An 18,332-nucleotide genomic window follows, 5' to 3' on the forward strand; every position below is an offset into this window, starting at 1 on the left:
GGAGCTGCGCGTTTACACCGCGCAGATCTATGTCTGGAATCCTCCGAGCCTCTGAGTTGCCACGGTAACAACGTTACTACGGTTTTTGTCAAGGAGGAAGAAAAAGGACAGAACGTTTTACGTATTTTACGTATTATTTTACCGTATCAATCAAACTTTATTTATATAGCAGCTTTAATGCAGGTTAGTGCTTCACGTATGATTGACAATGTCATAGTAATATAAAAATACACAAATGAATAAGTAGGACAATAAAAAAAAGTATATAATATAATAAAAGTCTGGAATAAAAACAAAATTAAGAAACTTAAAAAAGCCCACTGTACTGTTTGCTTACTCACTTTTTTGAATACTTGTAGTTTTAGACACATAGACACCATATCAGTCTGAAAATAAAAACATTAATTACAAAATACAGCACAATAATATTACTGTAAAATCATCACACTACAGTACTTTGGGACTAAAGGTTTTTTTCAACCCTAGAATGAGCCTTTTATATTTAAATACTTTATATTTACATCAGGAGCTGGTCCTCTCTACGGACGCCACCATGTTTTTTACATTAGCCAGAACTGGACAAGCTAAACACATTTTGAGTTTTTATGACAACTGAGGGGTATTCAGCTGCAACATGCAACTTCACCAGTAGATGTCACTAAATCCTACACACTGAAGCTTTAAAACACATATACACTTTTGTTTCAGCGCTTCCAACAACAAGATGAGTACCATAGTGTCGTCTTTGTTCAGGCCCTTATCATCACGTTGTTTGACTCAGTTAATCGAAACATAAAATTCCTCCGCAGACCAAAGGTGAAAGGTGAGGATGTTGCCAGTCACAAATATGTGGGTCATACTTATCCATCCTGGAAGTTTGAGCGATATTCTGAATGCATCATTATTATATGCCACCCGGAGCCTCTTCAGTTTTGCACTGACAGCACTGACGCTGTTCATCATCATCATCATCATCATCATCATTACGTAAATCCCTATAGTTCTTTAACAGCCACCACTTACTTTGAATATTGAATAAGTTAAAAAATACATAAAAAGACAATGCTTTGTTATACATACTGATAATAACCTATGCTGTTACCACATCAAAGCCTCAGCAATAATAACAGTAATCTACTAATATAATGGATAAAAAACAGAAACAGGAATGTCTGCACAGTGGGTCACACTCAAATGTCATTTACTAGTAACAATGTTCACTGTCTGTCTCTGGGAGAGCCGTGACGTCACTGATGAGTTCAATAGCCACAACAAACAGCCGGCGTCTCTGTGTCTCATGGTCCCATGGTCATGGTTACTCTCTGTTAGTGGGACAGAGCTATTTGGGATCTGCAACATAAATCTGAGGACATTTTGCTTAAATATGATCTTTTAATCAAGGCCTTTAGAGCTAGATACCAGATACCAGATTCCAGATACCGATTCTATCTATCTATCTTTCTATCTATCTATCTGTCCGTCTGTCTGTCAAACAGATAATGAGATAAAAACATAAAGCAACACTTCAAATACTAAAACCTCAAGAAAAGACATAGCTATGAAAATAAATACTAAACAACATAAGAATACAAATCAAATGACTGAATTATGTTAAATACAGCTAAAACTCTTTCAGAATAAACATTATTGGATATGAAACTTTGCTGGGATCATTCTAAATCATTCATGATGTTTACTTGTAAAATGAAACTGATGCTTCAATATGATACTGAAAGTTATGCAAACCCCAAATACAAATGTTTAGTTTAAAGGACACCCTCTGGTGGTGACATGTGGAACAGTGATGACCTCCTATTAAAATAAAATAAAAATATAATTTGACAAATAACGAGGTCGAAATGAAATTCATATTAGAACATTTTGCAAATGACACCCAGACATTTTCGGCCACAATTCATAGTGTTGTTGTTTTTTCTTTGTCTTTTTAAAGTATTTTTCAAGTAAATTGTACAACATTAGATAACAAAACATGTCGGCATAAATAAATAGATAAATAAACAAATAAATAAGGCAATCAATTGAAAAATTGTCAGAATTGTACCCAGTGCAACTTGATGATCAGAGGTAATAAGTAATTACGCTGTTTTTATATTTAATTTTTTATTTTTTTTTGTAATTCAAACTTTTACTATGTTTTTGTGAGAAAAGACAATGCATGACACCACATAGCAGATACAGATCATTCACATGGTAAAGGACGACCCTCCATCAACATAAAGTGATATAAAATAACATAAAACGACTTTTTGGCAGCTGTGGCAGCTCTTTGAGGTCAGAAGATGTAACTTTAACAGATATTTCATAATAAACAACATGATTTAAGGGATGTACTTCCTTGAGTAAAAGTACAGATGAGCTGTTTATGTTCTTGGATGTAACTAAGAGGTAAAATGATAAACCCAATAAGGTGTGAAGTAGATTTATTTTCAGTCTATATGGGATTGAGCCATAGACTTGTTTATAGCATTGAGCTCAAAGCGAAGTTTTGTTTTGACAACCGGGACGTGACGTATCGCTACTTCCGCTGGGTTGTGACTCATGTGATCCGCTGCTGGTGACCAATCTCTCCCCGCGGTACAGTCCCTGGAAGCTGCCCACACTTGACTTCGCGTCGAACCGTGACACCTCCTGCGTCTGCTCGCCTCACAGCGAGACCTAGCGGGGCTTTATCTGCGGCGACAGTCGGTCCAGACGTTGCTCTTTAAACCAGTGGAACACACCTAACGGGGAGGACTCACACCACGAGAATGTCGGATTTCGACAGCAACCCGTTCGCGGAGCCCAGCTTCAGCAACCCGCTCCAGGTAACGTTAGCTAGCTGAGGTAGCCGCGTTAGCGTTAGCTGCTGAAGTGTTACACATTAATAACGAGCAGAGGGAGTGTAGCACCGGGTGATATGAAGTAAACTGCTGTGGTAACACCACTGTCTGATTTTTAAAATGGTGTCTTTACTCTGACTGTGACTTTCTATCTGTGCTGGTGCACTTTGGCTGCCTGTAGTGACACAACAACCTGAGGTGTCAGCCAGTGTTGTGTGTTAGTCTTTCAGCTGTTAAAGGTCCAGTTAGGTGAAAGGGATCTATTGGCAGAAATTGAATATAAAATAACCCTAATCATGTTTTCACTAGTGTCTGAATTGTATGAATTGTGATTTTCTTTACCCTAGAACGGGCCCTTTTTATTTAAGTACTTTATATTTACATCAGGGGCAGGTCCTCTCTAGGGAGGCCGCCATGTGTTTTTTACAGTAGCCCAGACTAGACAAACTAAATACCTTTTTGAGTTTTTATGACAACGGAAGGCTGCCACACGTTCTCTTTCATGTTTGGAAGATGAGGTTGTGGTGAGGGGTATTCAGCTGCAACATGCAACTTCAACACTAGATGTCACTAAATCCTACACACTGAACCTTTAAGACTACAGTTGTGTTTTATTAAACCATTTAGTTTTCTCCACGATGCCCTGTTTGTACCTTTCTGTTATACACACTTCAACACCTGTCGGTGTCTCCACTGATTTCAACTTCCCACATCCAGTCTGACATCCTTCTCTTTCCATACTTCTAAAGTCAACATAAGCCATAATCAGATATAACCTCCAGAGAATGTCCGCAGAAATGGGTCTGGACTTTCTCCGGAGGTTGCCTCTCGTACATGAACAACACATCAGGAGATTCTCCACTCAGACGCCTTCCCAACTATACAGAAATCTCAGGTTCAGGTTAGGGCTGGTGCAGCGAGCAGAAGAAGGATGTAAAGTGTTTATTCTGCTGCTGAGATCCCACGTGTTTGTTTAGACCGAAGTGGATGACGCCTCTTATTTACACTGAGACATCTGTACTGTTTTTATTGCGTCTGTCCTGTTGTAGAATTGTCATCTACACGACCACAGGTTTACATGAAGCCTCTGGAATACCTGCTGATGTGTTCTCACCGGGGCTCCTTCCCACATTATCCATTATTTATTATTATCCACCCAGACATTTGGATTCTCACATACAACCCCTCCGGAGAATGTCAGGAAATAATCTGGAGTACAGTGCATGTCTGAAAACACCTATACAGTTGTATTTAGGTAAATAAACTGCTGTTCAAATGTTAAAAATGGCCATGGATTTTTACACACTATCTCTCCAAAAAAAGTACAACATTGTAGTTGTACATTAACCATGTTATTTATGTTTTCATAGAGCTGTTGGCTTCGGTTAGGCCTCCACCCTTATCTATACTCAGTGTTTTCCTTATAGTGTCTTGTCATGGTGAAAACATTTGATCATGTGCTCCCTCTGTGTCCTCCCCTCCTCTCTGGATCAACACCTCAGGTGCACTATGCCAGTACAAATGGCAGCAGATAGTTCACATTTACATCAGTTGTACAGTTGATTAGACTTTGAACAACATAACATTAACCTGCAACTATTTTATTCATACATTTGTCAACCAAACAATGCCCATACATTTTCATTTATTATGTTTCAGACCAATCTTTGTCGATTAATTGATTAGTCAATGGAAACAAAATTAGATATCAACTTTTTGATCACTGATTAAAAGTTGAAGTTATTTTTGAAAACACAAAATCAAACATTTGACAGTTTACATTTCTCAAATGTGAGAGGAGAGGGAAACTTAAGTACTTTGGGAAAATGTAACATTTTATTAATATATTAAACAATGAAAGAACATTTTTGATGCCACTACCATCACATCAGATATATACATGAATAGTCAGGTAAACATCGAATTCATTTTCTTTTCTGTTAATAAGTTTAAAATACCACAATTGACTAAGTATTTGATGAGGGTTACGGGCATATGGTGTCACACCTTGTTAAGCCCTTTGAGACAAACTGTGATTTGTGAATATGGGCTTAACAAATATAATTAGGTTGATTGATAATACATTATTGTACACACATATTCCTGTTTATGATGATATTGCCTCATTTTAGAAGCTTTAATTTATTGCATTAACTAAAAAAAACCTTCCACCATTTTTCTCTGTCAGCGCGTGGCGACGGAAAGTGCTGACGGCACAGTTTGTCCGTACAGACGCACAGAGAGTGAATTATTCACGGGGTCCCCATTAACATACAGACATGACTAATGAACCCCTTCCCTTCTGCCATTTTCCTGTCACCCGTTGGCCTGCACTTCATTTTGTTTTTGCCTGAGGAGAGATGGAGCTCCCTCCACTACTCTGAGCTATCTTCAATAGTTCATGAAATCATATGGTGCCTTCATGGACGACATGTGGTGCTGGGATTTGTTCCCTCTGTTTTGGCCTATTTTTGCATGCGGGCTGATGACAGAAAAAATGAAAGGCTCTATATGGAAGTGTAGATGTAACATTTGATTGTGTCGGTAGCTCAATCAAATGTGGGATTGTTGCAGTGACTATTTACTGTTCTAACATATTGCAGCTTCACCATTGAACGCACAAGAGTATGCCCAGTGTTGAAGTGTCACCACATGTTAGATTAATGCACCTGCTCACACCGAACTCTGCCAGTTTTGTTTTCACCTACGTCAGGATCTCTGTGGATTCAATTTCACTTCTTTTATATGTCGCTATAGGAGACAGGGAATCCGTAGGCGTTTTTATAGCAGTTTTCATACAGACAAACATGCAACAGGTGGACGATGCATGGTGTAAACTGCAGACTTCAACCTGAAAACTCTACACTTGGTGAATATGTATGTATTTGTTTGGCTGCGCAGTAGAGCAGCATTAAAGTTTAAACACAACATAGACTGAAATATTAATGACCCCGGTCTGGTGACAACTTACCATCACCAAGCCGTGTGTGTATGTGGGTGTATGTGGGTGCACCAGCAGAAGAGATGCTCCCAGAAATGTAAGTCAGACCACACTGAGACTGGATGAGAGTAGCACTTCAGGAAAAACGCAGATCGGATGATAAGCTTGCGCTGCAATTTGAATAAAACTAGGGCCTGACTGACAACAGCTCATGGTAAGAGTGTTATTCAAAGAAATGTATTAAAATGTAGCTTTTGTGTTGTCATGAGGAACAGGAAGTTAACATGCAAGTGCAGGTGGAAGATACTAAACTAATTCTGTTTAATGTTTGACCTGTTCCACAGTACAAATAAGTAAACATAGGTGATTGTAGTTGTGTTGCAATATTATTGTCACTCACTAGTAAGGTATAGTACAGATTGTCTTAACATTGCAGGTCTGCTGTATTAAAACTCCTTTACATATAGTACAAAAGTATTGACAGAATATACTTTAATTATTGAAATTAAAATTTCCTGCAAAGTGTTTTATATTTGTATTTATATTTGTTGTTCATATATTAGTGGAGGAAGATGTATTAACATGTTAGTGTTAATGCTGTCAAGGTGAAGTCAGTTTTAAACAGAAGTATATATTTTATACTCTTGGGTAGTTTTTATAATAAAGTTGAATAATTTTTCATTAACTAATCTTAAAATATAGGAACTATAAGGACAATCTTAAACTGAAAAAGTACAATATAGTAGTAACTACAGAATTTCCCTCTAAGATGTAGAAGAGTAGAAATGAAATGTAGCTGAAAATCTCAAGTAACCTACAAGTACTTAAAAATATTTATGCAAGTAAATGTACTTTGTTAGATTCCACCTCTGGTGTCTGGATGTTTTGGCTTCATTCTTTTATTTCAGTTGTTGTGCTCACATAATTAAACCGTCATTCTCGGCTAGTCCTTCGTGAACAAGGTTGTTCAAATATGCTTGTCATGCAGATCAAGAATGTGGTTAACGGGAGCTGTAAAGTGCTTTAGCAGGTTTTGTGCATAGCGTAGCAAACTAGAAAAACACAGTCTCCCTTTTTATTTCTGTCGTCAGCAGCCAGAAGCATTCGCCCTGCTCCCGAAAGCGCCTGGACGTGGCTATTTATAGACGTCTTCCTGTGAAAATTATTGGAATCATCCCGTCTTTGTCAGTATTGAATTATAGGCCCGTTGCATTTCAAATAACGAGGCCTGTTTGTCCTTGATTTGACAGAATAATGGAGGGTTTTCACACTTTCATGAGGTATTCTTTTACTATAGAGATTTCCACTGGTGTCCTTGGTGCAAACTCAAAGATAGTCGAGTTAAGACTGGGATATTCTGATGTCAGACTTGAGCTGTTTGCTGCTTTTACTCAGCCTCTCTCCTGTTCTTTTTATTCTCTTTTCTCAGGATCCGTCTGTGACCCAAGCAAGACCGACGGCTCCTCCTGGGTTGGAGGAGTACAACCCCTTCACAGAAGCCAAACCAGTGAGTGCTTTTACAGATTATTCACTGAGCTCATTTATCAAACAGTGGTGCGGAACAACATTCACAGGATTTTAAAGTAATCCTTGTTATTTCTGACTTTCACATGATGCAGTAGCGATGGGAATAGGTTGGTCACTGTTGCGTTGAAATATTGTGTTAAATGGAAAATAAAAGAAACTGAGGAGTGTGATAAATTCATCCCCTCTGCTCATTAGTCCGACATATTCTCTTAGATGTGAGATGCAGATTAACAAGTGTGCCACCAGAGAGCTCTGTAACTGTAATTCAAAACTGACCTGCATGGAATAGTCTCAAACAAGGAAGTGGTAATAATTCAAAAAGCCAATCCTTGTTAATTGTTCAGCTCTTGATGACACTATTTTAAAGATAATTTATCAGCTATTCACACTTCTCCACTCATGGGACGCTTTGCCCTGATTCTAGCTGCACAAAGCATTTTAGGATCCAGATATCACAGAAACGGCTGTTCATACTGGTTTAGAGTTGTTGCTCCACAGCAGAGGTACAACTACAGGCCTTTATACGATTTAAAAAGATAAAAAAAAAACGTCCCACTGACTGCTACAGAGCGCTGGTCACCTGTTTATTCAATTGTTATTAACATTGAAGGTACAGCTTGTCCAAATCGCACCAAACTCTGCACTTTACTTCCCATGATTACGAAGAATACGAATGCCAAGAGTGACGTTTATCCAGATAAATGTTCCACAGACAGACAGACAGATGGACGTTTGTGGAATTAGTTGGTAGATTTCCAACATTGAATCATTGAATTGACTGTTGGTGATTTTTTTTTTAAAGTTTTGCAGTGGCTCAGCATTGTGGGGCTCCGTCTGCTGTGATGGGGGGGTTTTTGATTATAATTGTATACGTGTGTTTCCCTCCATAGGCGCCTGCAGGGATGGCACCCAAGACTGCTGCGCCCACCATCAACACACAACCCGCCATCATGAAACCCACAGAGGAGCCTCCGGCCTACTCGCAGCCTCAGGCACAGGTATTACTGACCCCAGCTGGACCTCACCCTCTCAAAGAACTGCCGCTTTTCCGGCAACTTTATACTTCATGGTCCTCGTCTTTTTCTTATGTGCTGATATTATTGGGAGTAGGTGTTAAAAGCAAGCAGGCTGTGAGGCTGGGACATTTCTAATGGTTTTGTACTGAAGGCAGAACATGAAGTACAATGACAGCTGGTTTCATGCTGAGTTTGTGGACAGAAAAGCAGCTCAGCAGGAAACTGTCTGTATCCGTAACGGGGCTCGAACAGGCCGACACAGGAAATAACTTGCGATGCTGCATCTCATTTGTCGGCATGTTGTTGTGATGTCTCTCCTCCTGCTGGCGCGGCCCCTCTAGAGAATTTAATTCATTCCAAAAGTAGAAAGAATTTGTAGTGAGCTGAAAAATAATAGCCTGCCAAAGAGTCTCCTGTACTATCACCATTGTGTTGATGGCTTTTCATTGTGTGTGTGTGTGTGTGTGTGTGTGTGTGTGTGTGTGTGTGTGTGTGTGTGTGTGTGTGTGTGTGTGTGTGTGTGTGTGTGTGTGTGTGTGTGTGTGTGTGTGTGTGTGTGTGTGTGTGTGTGTGTGTGTGTGTGTGTGTGTGTGTGTGTGTAGGAGCAGACGCGAGCAGCTGCCGAACTCTTGCGGCGACAGGAGGAGCTGGAACGGAAGGCTGCGGAGCTGGACCGCCGGGAGAGAGAGATGCAGTCACTCAGTGCTTCAGGAGGTCAGCACCAGACACCGGCATACAGCTCCAGATCAATACTGGCACCACAAAAAGATGAACACAGAAAAATAATTACCCTTTTAATCAGGAAACAGATTTTCTGTTAGGATCAGAACAGGATTCGGTGTAACAACTTGTTTATTTTTGTCATACTTTTAATAACTCGTGATCTTAATTTGAGGGAATAGTGAGACACTATTGTTGGATGAGAACATCAATATCAGTCTATGTGCTAAATATGAAGTCTTTTCATTACCATGTGGCCCGGAGGCAAGCAGCAATGATGCCATGTAGTCACTGCACCAAGCTAATAAATGGTGTCAGTAGAAATAGTGGTAATTAGTCAAATTTAAAGTTTTACCTTCAGGCAGAGCCACGTTAGCTGTTTCCCTGGTTTCAGGGCTAATTGCTTTCTGTCTCTCGCTTCATATTCAGGCTACACCCATACATCTACATTCTTGTTTCAAAACAGTGTTTTCAAACTCAAACAATCTCTGTCCACACAAGTGATTTGGCTCCGTATCAGTTTTAAACCCTGTATCATACTAACACACCTGAAAGGGTATGTCATATGACCGCCCGTGTTGTTTGGTTGTTAGTTGCAGAATTGTCGCACATTTTTTGAAGAACAGCTCGTCTCCTACACATGTAAGCCGCTGTAACATTGTAAAATGCTGAGTTTAACTGCACAACAGCTGTTAGCAAAAACAACAGGGTCAGCAACGCTTGCAATTGATGATCCATGTTCCGTTCTACACTGGTAACCAAGGCTGGGGGTCATGCTATTGGAGCCTGACTAATCACAGAAGGTTACATTATGATTGAAAACTCCCAATCAGCAAGCGGTTGTGAGTGTCTTGATCAGTGCTATCAATCATCTCTGTTTCTGCCCGTCCAGACTAAAAATGCAGCCCCAGAATTTTCAAACTAAAACAGTGCCAGCAAGCTTCTCTGTTTACGCAGCTGTTAAACTCAGGAGTAGTGTGGGTGCCAGGCGTATCTGTAGCAGATTCATTTATTTTCAAATGTAAGTAATGTGGATACAGCCTTACTGTACAAACATGAAAGGTGATATTATCACCTAATTCTCAGCAAGAGCATATAAGCAGATTTACCCGAAAGAACAAACAATTCCTTTAAATGATCATAGATCATCTACAGAGAAGGCAGCTTGAGGTTTCTCTTTGAACCACATTAACCACAATATACAGCTTCTCTTCCATGTCTCAGAGCCGACATCTGTATGAAACATCAGCTGATGACTGTGTTAACATGCACACAACAATCCAGGCTGGAAATCAGAGAATGAATTTACTGCACTGCACATGTTCTGCAGTAATGTAGTTACTGTGAAACACACTTAAGTGCAGTTGGCCTATAAACAGACTCATCCTTGATAGTAGTTTTGAACCTTAGGTTCAAGAATGTTATTCGCACACATTGTCCGTTACAGCCGCCACATCAAAATGATTACTGCTACTGCTTCAGGATTAGGACGCACATTTGTCCCGGTTGGTTTGAACCATGTTGGAGTATCCTGTCATAGTACCCTCCCTTTACACTCCCTCCGCTGGCCTGCACTCACTTTACATTTTAACAATAAACACCCGCACTAATCAGAGGTTATTAGGACCTGAACAGTACTTGAAGGGATTACTGTGCGGAGATTGCAAATGCGGTTTGCCCCCACTGCTTAAATCCTAGAAACACTGTAGTGAATAGTCTGACGTGTCCCGAATGAAACATGAACTCATAATTTCTTTTAAAGCTTTACTGTCGGTCACAATCATGTCTTTTATTGTCCTGTTTCAGGCAGGAAAAACAACTGGCCTCCTCTCCCAGAGAAGTTCCCTATGGGTCCGTGCTTCTACCACGACATCACCGTGGATATTCCTGTAGAGTTTCAGAAGACAGTCAAGATCATGTACTACCTCTGGATGTGTGAGTTGTAGTTTTTTTTCCCCCTGTTGTCATGGTAACAGTCCACCACATTTGTCTAGACTGAAATAGCTACAGGATAAAAGTGCCATGAAGTTTTATGTACATTCCCCAGAGGATGAATCCTACTGGGTTTTCTAGAGTTCAGTACTTGTAGTCATCAAATAAATAACTGTTGCGCCTTCTGGAAGATTCTCGCTCCTTTTTCATCCAGATATTGTTGATGAGAAAATCATCAGATAACTTAATCAACCTTGTGACTCCAGTTAGTTTCTGGTGAACAGTATTCGTATGCCCCTTGTAGAGTAGTATACTCTCGGTTCCTGCGTTCATGTTTATTCTAGGTTATTGCACAAAGAATTATTGTTACCTAAGCGGGGAAGGCACCACGAAATTGTTTTACTTCCATATTGCCATATTGTTGATGGGGGTGTTATGTTGTACCAGTAAGACAATCCAGTGAAATACAATCCAAGAATTCCCCTTTTAGAAAGAGAAAGAAAGATTTATCAGACAGTGGACACTTCACAGCAGTTTGTTGTACTCACAGGCGGGGTTTTACAACTCTGGAAAGTTTTCTTTTATTGTGAGTGATCTACCAGGAATGTGCTCTTGCATTAGTTTGATTGGCCAAACTCCGAGCCTGAGGGCATCATGTTGAAGCAAAAGTAGAGCCAGGTTCACCTTATCTTTTACCTGATGACCCTGAACATGGTTTATTATAACTTGTTTTTAATGACTGCTGTTTCTAAAATGTGATAATTTTCCATATTATCATGATTATTATTTATATTATTATTATCATTATCATGGTCTGTCTACAAAAGTTCTACATGGTCCATAAATCACAAAAAAAAAGACCTGCCTAGTTAATCAAATCTGATTTAACATCTTTGCCTTAATAAAAAAACAAAGTCTGTTTTATAAATGACTAAAAACTACATTTTCTCCCTCTGCAGCCTTTATAGCTCGGCCCTAATAGCGTTTAAATAGTCACTGGAGTGACTGGAATTCAGCAGGCACATGACGAGGACATGTTGCGCAGTCATGTGGGCTGATGAAGGGACTTGGTCAGATGATTGCTAAAAAGATTTGTTTAGATACACACTTCAGAAAAAATGGCAAAGATCCTTTCTCTCTCATTTTTGTGCTTTTATTTTATTCACAGAATACTTTCTGATTTTAAAACTTGGAATTTCATACGAGCTGGATCTTTTCCAGGCTCAAACAGAGACGGGTCTCGAGCACAAGTGTCTACCCCCCCACCCCCCATCCCCCACTCAGCTGTGGTATGTCAGCCAGCAGGATAATGTCATATGTCACACTGTGATGTAAAATCCACTCACTTTTACAGACCCCCGCTTTAACCACACACTCTCGGTTAGGACCCCAAGAACAAATGGTAACGCTGAATTATTGAGAGAGTGTGTGTGTGTGTGTTTTATTGCATCAGACCTGTACAGTGTTACATGTTGAAATATTAAGCATCAGCGTTCCCTGCTCCTCCATAATGAATCTGACTTGGCAGGACACTGGAGACTCCTGCTCCCTGACACTCAGTATACAGTAACCCACAGTAACGCACCAGGGCTGTCACACTGTCCCACTTTCACTAAAACCACCATCTGCATATTTACTGTTATTTTTTTCTCTCTTTTTCCCCCTCACACCTCAGTTCATACCGGGACGCTGCTCATTAACATGATCGGCTGTCTGGCCTGGTTCTGTGTGGATGCGTCGCGTGGGGTGGACTTTGGCTTGGCCATCCTCTGGTTCATGCTCTTCACGCCCTGCTCTTTCGTCTGTTGGTACCGACCACTCTATGGAGCCTTCAGGTGAACAACACAGCATCTACCTACTAATTCCACAAACGTCTGTCTGTATGTGTAACTCATTTATCTTATCGTCCTTGATACGTTCCATATTAATAAATATGGTGAACAGGCAAACAACATTTAGCAGTTGGCGGGTCAGGGCTTAACAGTCAGTCTTCTTCTAAATCCTCTAGTAAGTTATACCAGCAGCCAGCAGTTGGCGGCCTGCAGGTCAAAACTGTCTCACCAGCAAAACTATCTATCCCGCCAGATTATTTATATCATTTGATTCTTTTCATTTCACCATATTTGCCTGACGAGTCATGGGTGATGATCTCCGTCACAGCAGTGTTATTTACTCTTTTGCAATTTCTCTACAAAGTAAAACACATCTTTCGTTATTTTCAAAATGCATTTGCCACGATGACATTACATAAAAAATCCATTTACCTTGGATGTACTAATAAACTCATTATTCACATCCTTCTTCCTCTTTCTGCAGGAGTGACAGCTCATTCAGATTTTTCATTTTCTTCTTCGTGTACATCTGTCAGTTTGGAGTCTACGTCCTCCAGTGTATCGGCATCTCTGGCTGGGGCGCCTGGTAAGACAACAAGGCATGAACACACTCGGGGAGAAAAAACTGGAGGCAACTTCATTTATTCTTAGTGCCACAATCCTCACAAGAAAGTAGTTCCATTGATTATAATATTGTTATTAATGGCTTAGTTATGTTTTGGGGGGGGGAGCAGCATAAATCAGTCACTTCTTCTTTTAGTTCTCAAACATCCGAGAGCAATTATTACAAAATTTGAACATTAATGTAAACATTCAGAACTTAGTTATGTGGTTGATTGGCCCTCAGCCTCAAGCTCTTTTGTTCATATTGAGTACATAAACCATTTGAACAGAAATGTTGACTTAAATGTTTGAAAATACTCAGTAATTTTGTTAGTTTTACAAAATTAATCAAACAGGAGGAAATAATGCATATTTTCAGCAGCGGATTAATCCACATTTGAGGCAGCAGGACGTGTTTGTGTGACTGAGACAGTTAAACTGCAGCGTGGGTGTTCATGATGAACAACAGTGTGTCTCATTGACGTGTTTGGAAACAATGTAGCTCAGTCCCATCAGGCTTTGACACACACTCTGTACTGTAGTCAGATCAGTTTATGGTTAGTTTTGGTCTTTTCAAGGGATTTATTGACAAGGAACAAAACCCAGACTCTTTAATGAATGTCTTGTTCTTAGTGGGTGGATCGCGGCTTTGACTGGCCTGAATACCAGCATCCCAGTGGGCATTATAATGATCCTGATCGCTGCTCTCTTTACCTCACTGGCCGTCCTGTCCCTCATCATGTTCAAAAAGGTACAGTGGACGCACCACAAGCCCAGAGATATATTCAAGTAGAGTCTGTTACAGCCTGTTCAGCTCCGTCTTCTCTCCTTTCATCCTCACCAGGTTCATGGGATGTACCGTACCACAGACGCCAGCTTCGAGAAGGCCCAGCAGGAGTTTGCCACCGGCGTCATGTCCAACAAGACGGTCCAGACGGCCGCCGCTAATGCCGCCTCCAGGGCCGCGCAGGAAAGCTTCAAGCAGCAGATCTGATCGGCCCCATAGAGCTCGCTCAACTCTCCGTCCAACACCCGCCCATCTGCCCCTCCTCCTCTTCTGCTCACAAATGCAGCCCCCAGCTTCCCTTGAGCCAAGTGGCCTGTTTGAACACATGGAGAGCCCCCCCCAGCCTTCTGACACTGTCAGAGTGGTTCATGTGAGGGTGCGCCGCAGTCACCCCATGATCTGTGATCTGAGAGAAAACCACTACTGGGATGATTCAAACCGGCTCATGGCTCCACCGACAACATCACACACACACTCATCTCTGACTCTGGGAACCCCTCATCGACGCTGCACTCACACCACTCAACCAGCGGGCTCTACTATATTTTTGTATGTTTGTTGTGTGCGTGTGTGTATGTGTGTGGCCAACTTAATGATTGTTTGTGTGCCTATATAAACGTCTGTTCAGCCTTGAGGCCTGTGTGTAGACTGATTGTAATGTAGATTGAACCAAGTCCGACTCTGAAGTTACTCGGGCATTTCTCAGCCGTCTTTGAAGCTCTGTGTGTTTCTTTAATTTATCAACCTAATCACTTCTTCCTGTTTTTAAAATTAATTTATTATCGGACAAATAGAAGTCATGCAGCGCTCTCTAGCTGTCGGTGAATGCTCATGCGGCAGAATTCTGCGATTTATTTTGCTGGGGTACATAATTTGTCACTGCTGCCCCCCGGTGGAGGGATTTTGTATTGTCAAAGATGAATGCTGTGCATTCCAGTTCACTACCTTGCCTTCTGCTTTCTGTTTGCTTTTGTCAGAATTGGATTTTTAGAAGGTCTGTAGTCTTTCTCCTTTTAAAGTGACACTTCAACGGAAGTCTCATCTGTTAAGTATCAAACACTCACTCCTGCAGACTGTAGGGATAATGTGTTTTTTCTCCGTATCAAGGAGAAGTAGCCAGTTATCATTCGGATTAATCAGTTCATTGTTTTTTTCTGAGAAATGCACATCATGATTTCTCGGAAAGTAAATTCAAAGTGCTTGGTTTGTCCACGATTATGCTACAAGTTCCTTTTTAATTTGTTTAACCATGTAAATTACAACCAATCAGAGCTCTTACCACCTCTTTCACCTTCCAGCAGTGTTTGATACTTAGAAGCTGTTTTTATTTTGGGTGGAATATCACTTTAAAGTTTGCTCTCCAGTATCTCTGTTTTCTTTAAATCTTTTGCCTATACTGATCGTCATATCCACAGTGAAATCCCACCGAGTTGCACTTTAAATCCGGTCATTAGATTGTTTATAAAAATCGGTGCAATTGATATTTATTACAATGGCCTCACGCCTTCCTGCTCATTCGTGTAATTCATACGTTCTAACATGCACCAGCTGAGTTCAGCATAGTTTCACATGGAGCCTACAACACACACTGTTGTGTGTGTATATACAGCTGCATGTTTATACAGTCTCTTTGAGAGGAACGTTTCATTCTTCTCCAGCTTTTCGTGTGTTCTGGAGATTTACCTCAGTTGTACTCAGGATGTGCTCTTCACTTGCATGACAAGGATAAAAGTCAATTATACCAGGCCGTACAGATCTAAACAGAGACTGATACCTAGATTTAAATACATGTGCTGTAAATTTAACATGTTGCAATAAAAAAATGATTAAAAAGACCACGAACATGGTCAGTAATGTTCATGTGATGTTCTGATGATTGCTTGCTTTTTAATAACTGGAGAACTGTGGAATAAACCACAATCAGATGCACAATCACATCTAAAGTTGAGGTCATTCGTTTAATTACCAGTTCTTGGTCATTAATAATGTTCAAATGCATTTTACCTGCAAAAATGTCTTAGAATGCGTATGTGGAGTTTGGGAACTGGGAAGCAGCTTTTCACTGAGTCTTATTTCTTTCTGTTGCATCTCGTGTTAAAGCCAGTTAAGCCTTTTGTGAGTGCGTGATGTGTCGGCATGTAAATAGAGGGACTGTGGAGCCTAATATTTGTGAAGGGCAGAGTCCGGAGTCTTCTCTCTGGAGAGGAGACATTTTTTTTTATTCTACCTGTCAACTTCTCCTCCAAGGCTGCAACATGCCTTCTTTACTCTCGACCCCGTTTTGCCTTTTTTATTTCACATCGGCTTAATTTGAACCAGTACATTTCTTTCTGCCTAAGCACATGCATGTACAAAGCATCATGAGATTGTTCCTTAAAGAGATTCCTGCTGATTTCTGACTGTAAAAACTTTCTGGCTTAAAAAAAACAAACAACACATGTGAGGAAGGCGACAGATCGACTGTGATGGGAACTGTGGCTTTAAACTGTGCTTATGATAAACACGGTTTGTGTTGGAAACAGCGAGAACAAAAAGAAAACTTTCAAAAGCTTCTCTAAAATTTTAATACAATGATTCAGGATTGTTATTATTCAGAAACATACTATGGGATGTTTGTATATTTTGTCTGATTTACTGATGGTTGGCAGTTTGCTCAAAATTTGTGTGTGATTTAAAGATGCACTCTGGTTTCACCTTCAGTCGCATGTTGAGCAGTTGAGTTTTGTATATTTACTGTATAAGCACTGAATAAAAGTCTTCTTCTGTAACGTTTCTCTCATATTTGTCTGTTCTTCAAATCAATCCTCCATGTGGATTCCATGTAGATTGAAATAGCAGCTGAAAACCAGAGGAGGTCAGTAGTGACCAAAGAACATGGACGTCCACTGCAGATGTGTTGCAGATCTATCTATTCTAGGTGAATCCTCCATCTTCATATTTAGAACAACAAAGTTCATTGGTTGTTACATGGAAGTAGTTGAGTAGTTTTTCCATAATACTGTTCTAACAAACACTCAGACAAAGACATGAACTTTAGCACTGTCAAGACTACAGATGAGGAAGTCACTGAAGGGTTGTATGAGGTGTAAAATGATGATGATTTGACAAACTCCTTCTCTTTTTAAAATCCTCTTTTAAATCTCTTAAAGAAACATTTTTGTAGGTGTGATTTCTCAGAGTTGAGACCATTTTTCATCATTTTACATTGTTTATTTTGATCTTGTTTATACTCTTTTCCCCGTCTGTTAAACGATTTACTTTTGTATTTGTGCTCTAATGCTGTGCGATCTTCAAATTGTTTGCCTTTAATTTTCCATTTTCAACTTGTAAAGCACCTTGTAAATGTGTTTTTATTATTAATCATCAATACTTATCATCTTGGAAACAACAGTAAAACTATAAAGTCCCTGCAAGTGCACACTGAGCTATAGAGAAGAGCCTTGATAAGATCCCTGTTTCTGCTTCATTCATCATCTCACCTAGTCCAGTTTTTAGTGCATCTCTTTGCGTACATGCAGAACATTCACAAATGTTGTTATCTTGTTAGGACAATTCATGTTGCACACTGACAATGTGATGCAACAAATTGAGTTGTTTTTAATCCATGTTAAAAGTTACACAACAACAAGAAAAGCTGTTCCACAGTGGAGCGTGAAAATCCCATGAGATCAGCAAAATTTCAAAGTGACTCAAACCAGCTCGTCTGGCTCCACCAATCAAACCACAGTCGTATTTGTTTTTTTGACACTTTTCCGATTCTGAGGGGATCTTACAGTAAACTGAAGCTCCTGACCTGTGTCTGCAGGACTGTAACCACTGCACTGCTGCCACCTGATTGGCAGATTGGCTGATTCCCATTTGAATAAGCAGGTATGCAGGGGTTCCTAATAAACTGCAGAACTAACTGATCACTTGTTTCACCTCCCTGCAGCGACAAAGCACTTCTCCTTTCTGCTTGATGGATTATGTTTAATACAGTTTAGACAGAGGGAGTGGCTGCTGGCACCACCCTGGCAGATGCGCTTGTTGTTTTTTGGAGTAAGGCGGCACAGTGGTGCAGTGGTTTGCACTGTTGCCTCACTGCCTCTTGGTTTGATTCCCAGGTTCAGCCAGCGTCTTTCTGTGTGGAATGTG

The 18,332-nt window shown here is 40.3% G+C and overlaps 1 protein-coding gene across 2 annotated transcripts; it reads left to right on the top strand.

The window, feature by feature from the left end:
• Positions 1 to 2,566: 2,566 nt before the first annotated feature.
• scamp1 (secretory carrier membrane protein 1) lies at positions 2,567 to 16,966 on the top strand. Of its 2 annotated transcripts, none has more exons than XM_034602174.1 (9): positions 2,567 to 2,825; positions 7,211 to 7,288; positions 8,199 to 8,306; positions 8,927 to 9,038; positions 10,851 to 10,979; positions 12,652 to 12,811; positions 13,293 to 13,394; positions 14,045 to 14,162; positions 14,256 to 16,966. In XM_034602174.1, the coding sequence occupies exons 1-9, from the start codon at positions 2,769 to 2,771 to the stop codon at positions 14,403 to 14,405; spliced, it is 1,014 nt and encodes a 337-aa protein (XP_034458065.1). In that variant the 5' UTR covers positions 2,567 to 2,768; the 3' UTR covers positions 14,406 to 16,966. The 2 variants fall into 2 exon arrangements, with proteins under 2 accessions (XP_034458065.1, XP_034458067.1); XM_034602176.1 differs by lacking the exon at positions 2,567 to 2,825 and adding an exon at positions 5,702 to 5,995.
• Positions 16,967 to 18,332: the final 1,366 nt, after the last annotated feature.

Source organism: Hippoglossus hippoglossus, chromosome 12 (assembly GCF_009819705.1).
Source record: "Hippoglossus hippoglossus isolate fHipHip1 chromosome 12, fHipHip1.pri, whole genome shotgun sequence".
Taxonomy (NCBI): domain Eukaryota; kingdom Metazoa; phylum Chordata; class Actinopteri; order Pleuronectiformes; family Pleuronectidae; genus Hippoglossus; species Hippoglossus hippoglossus.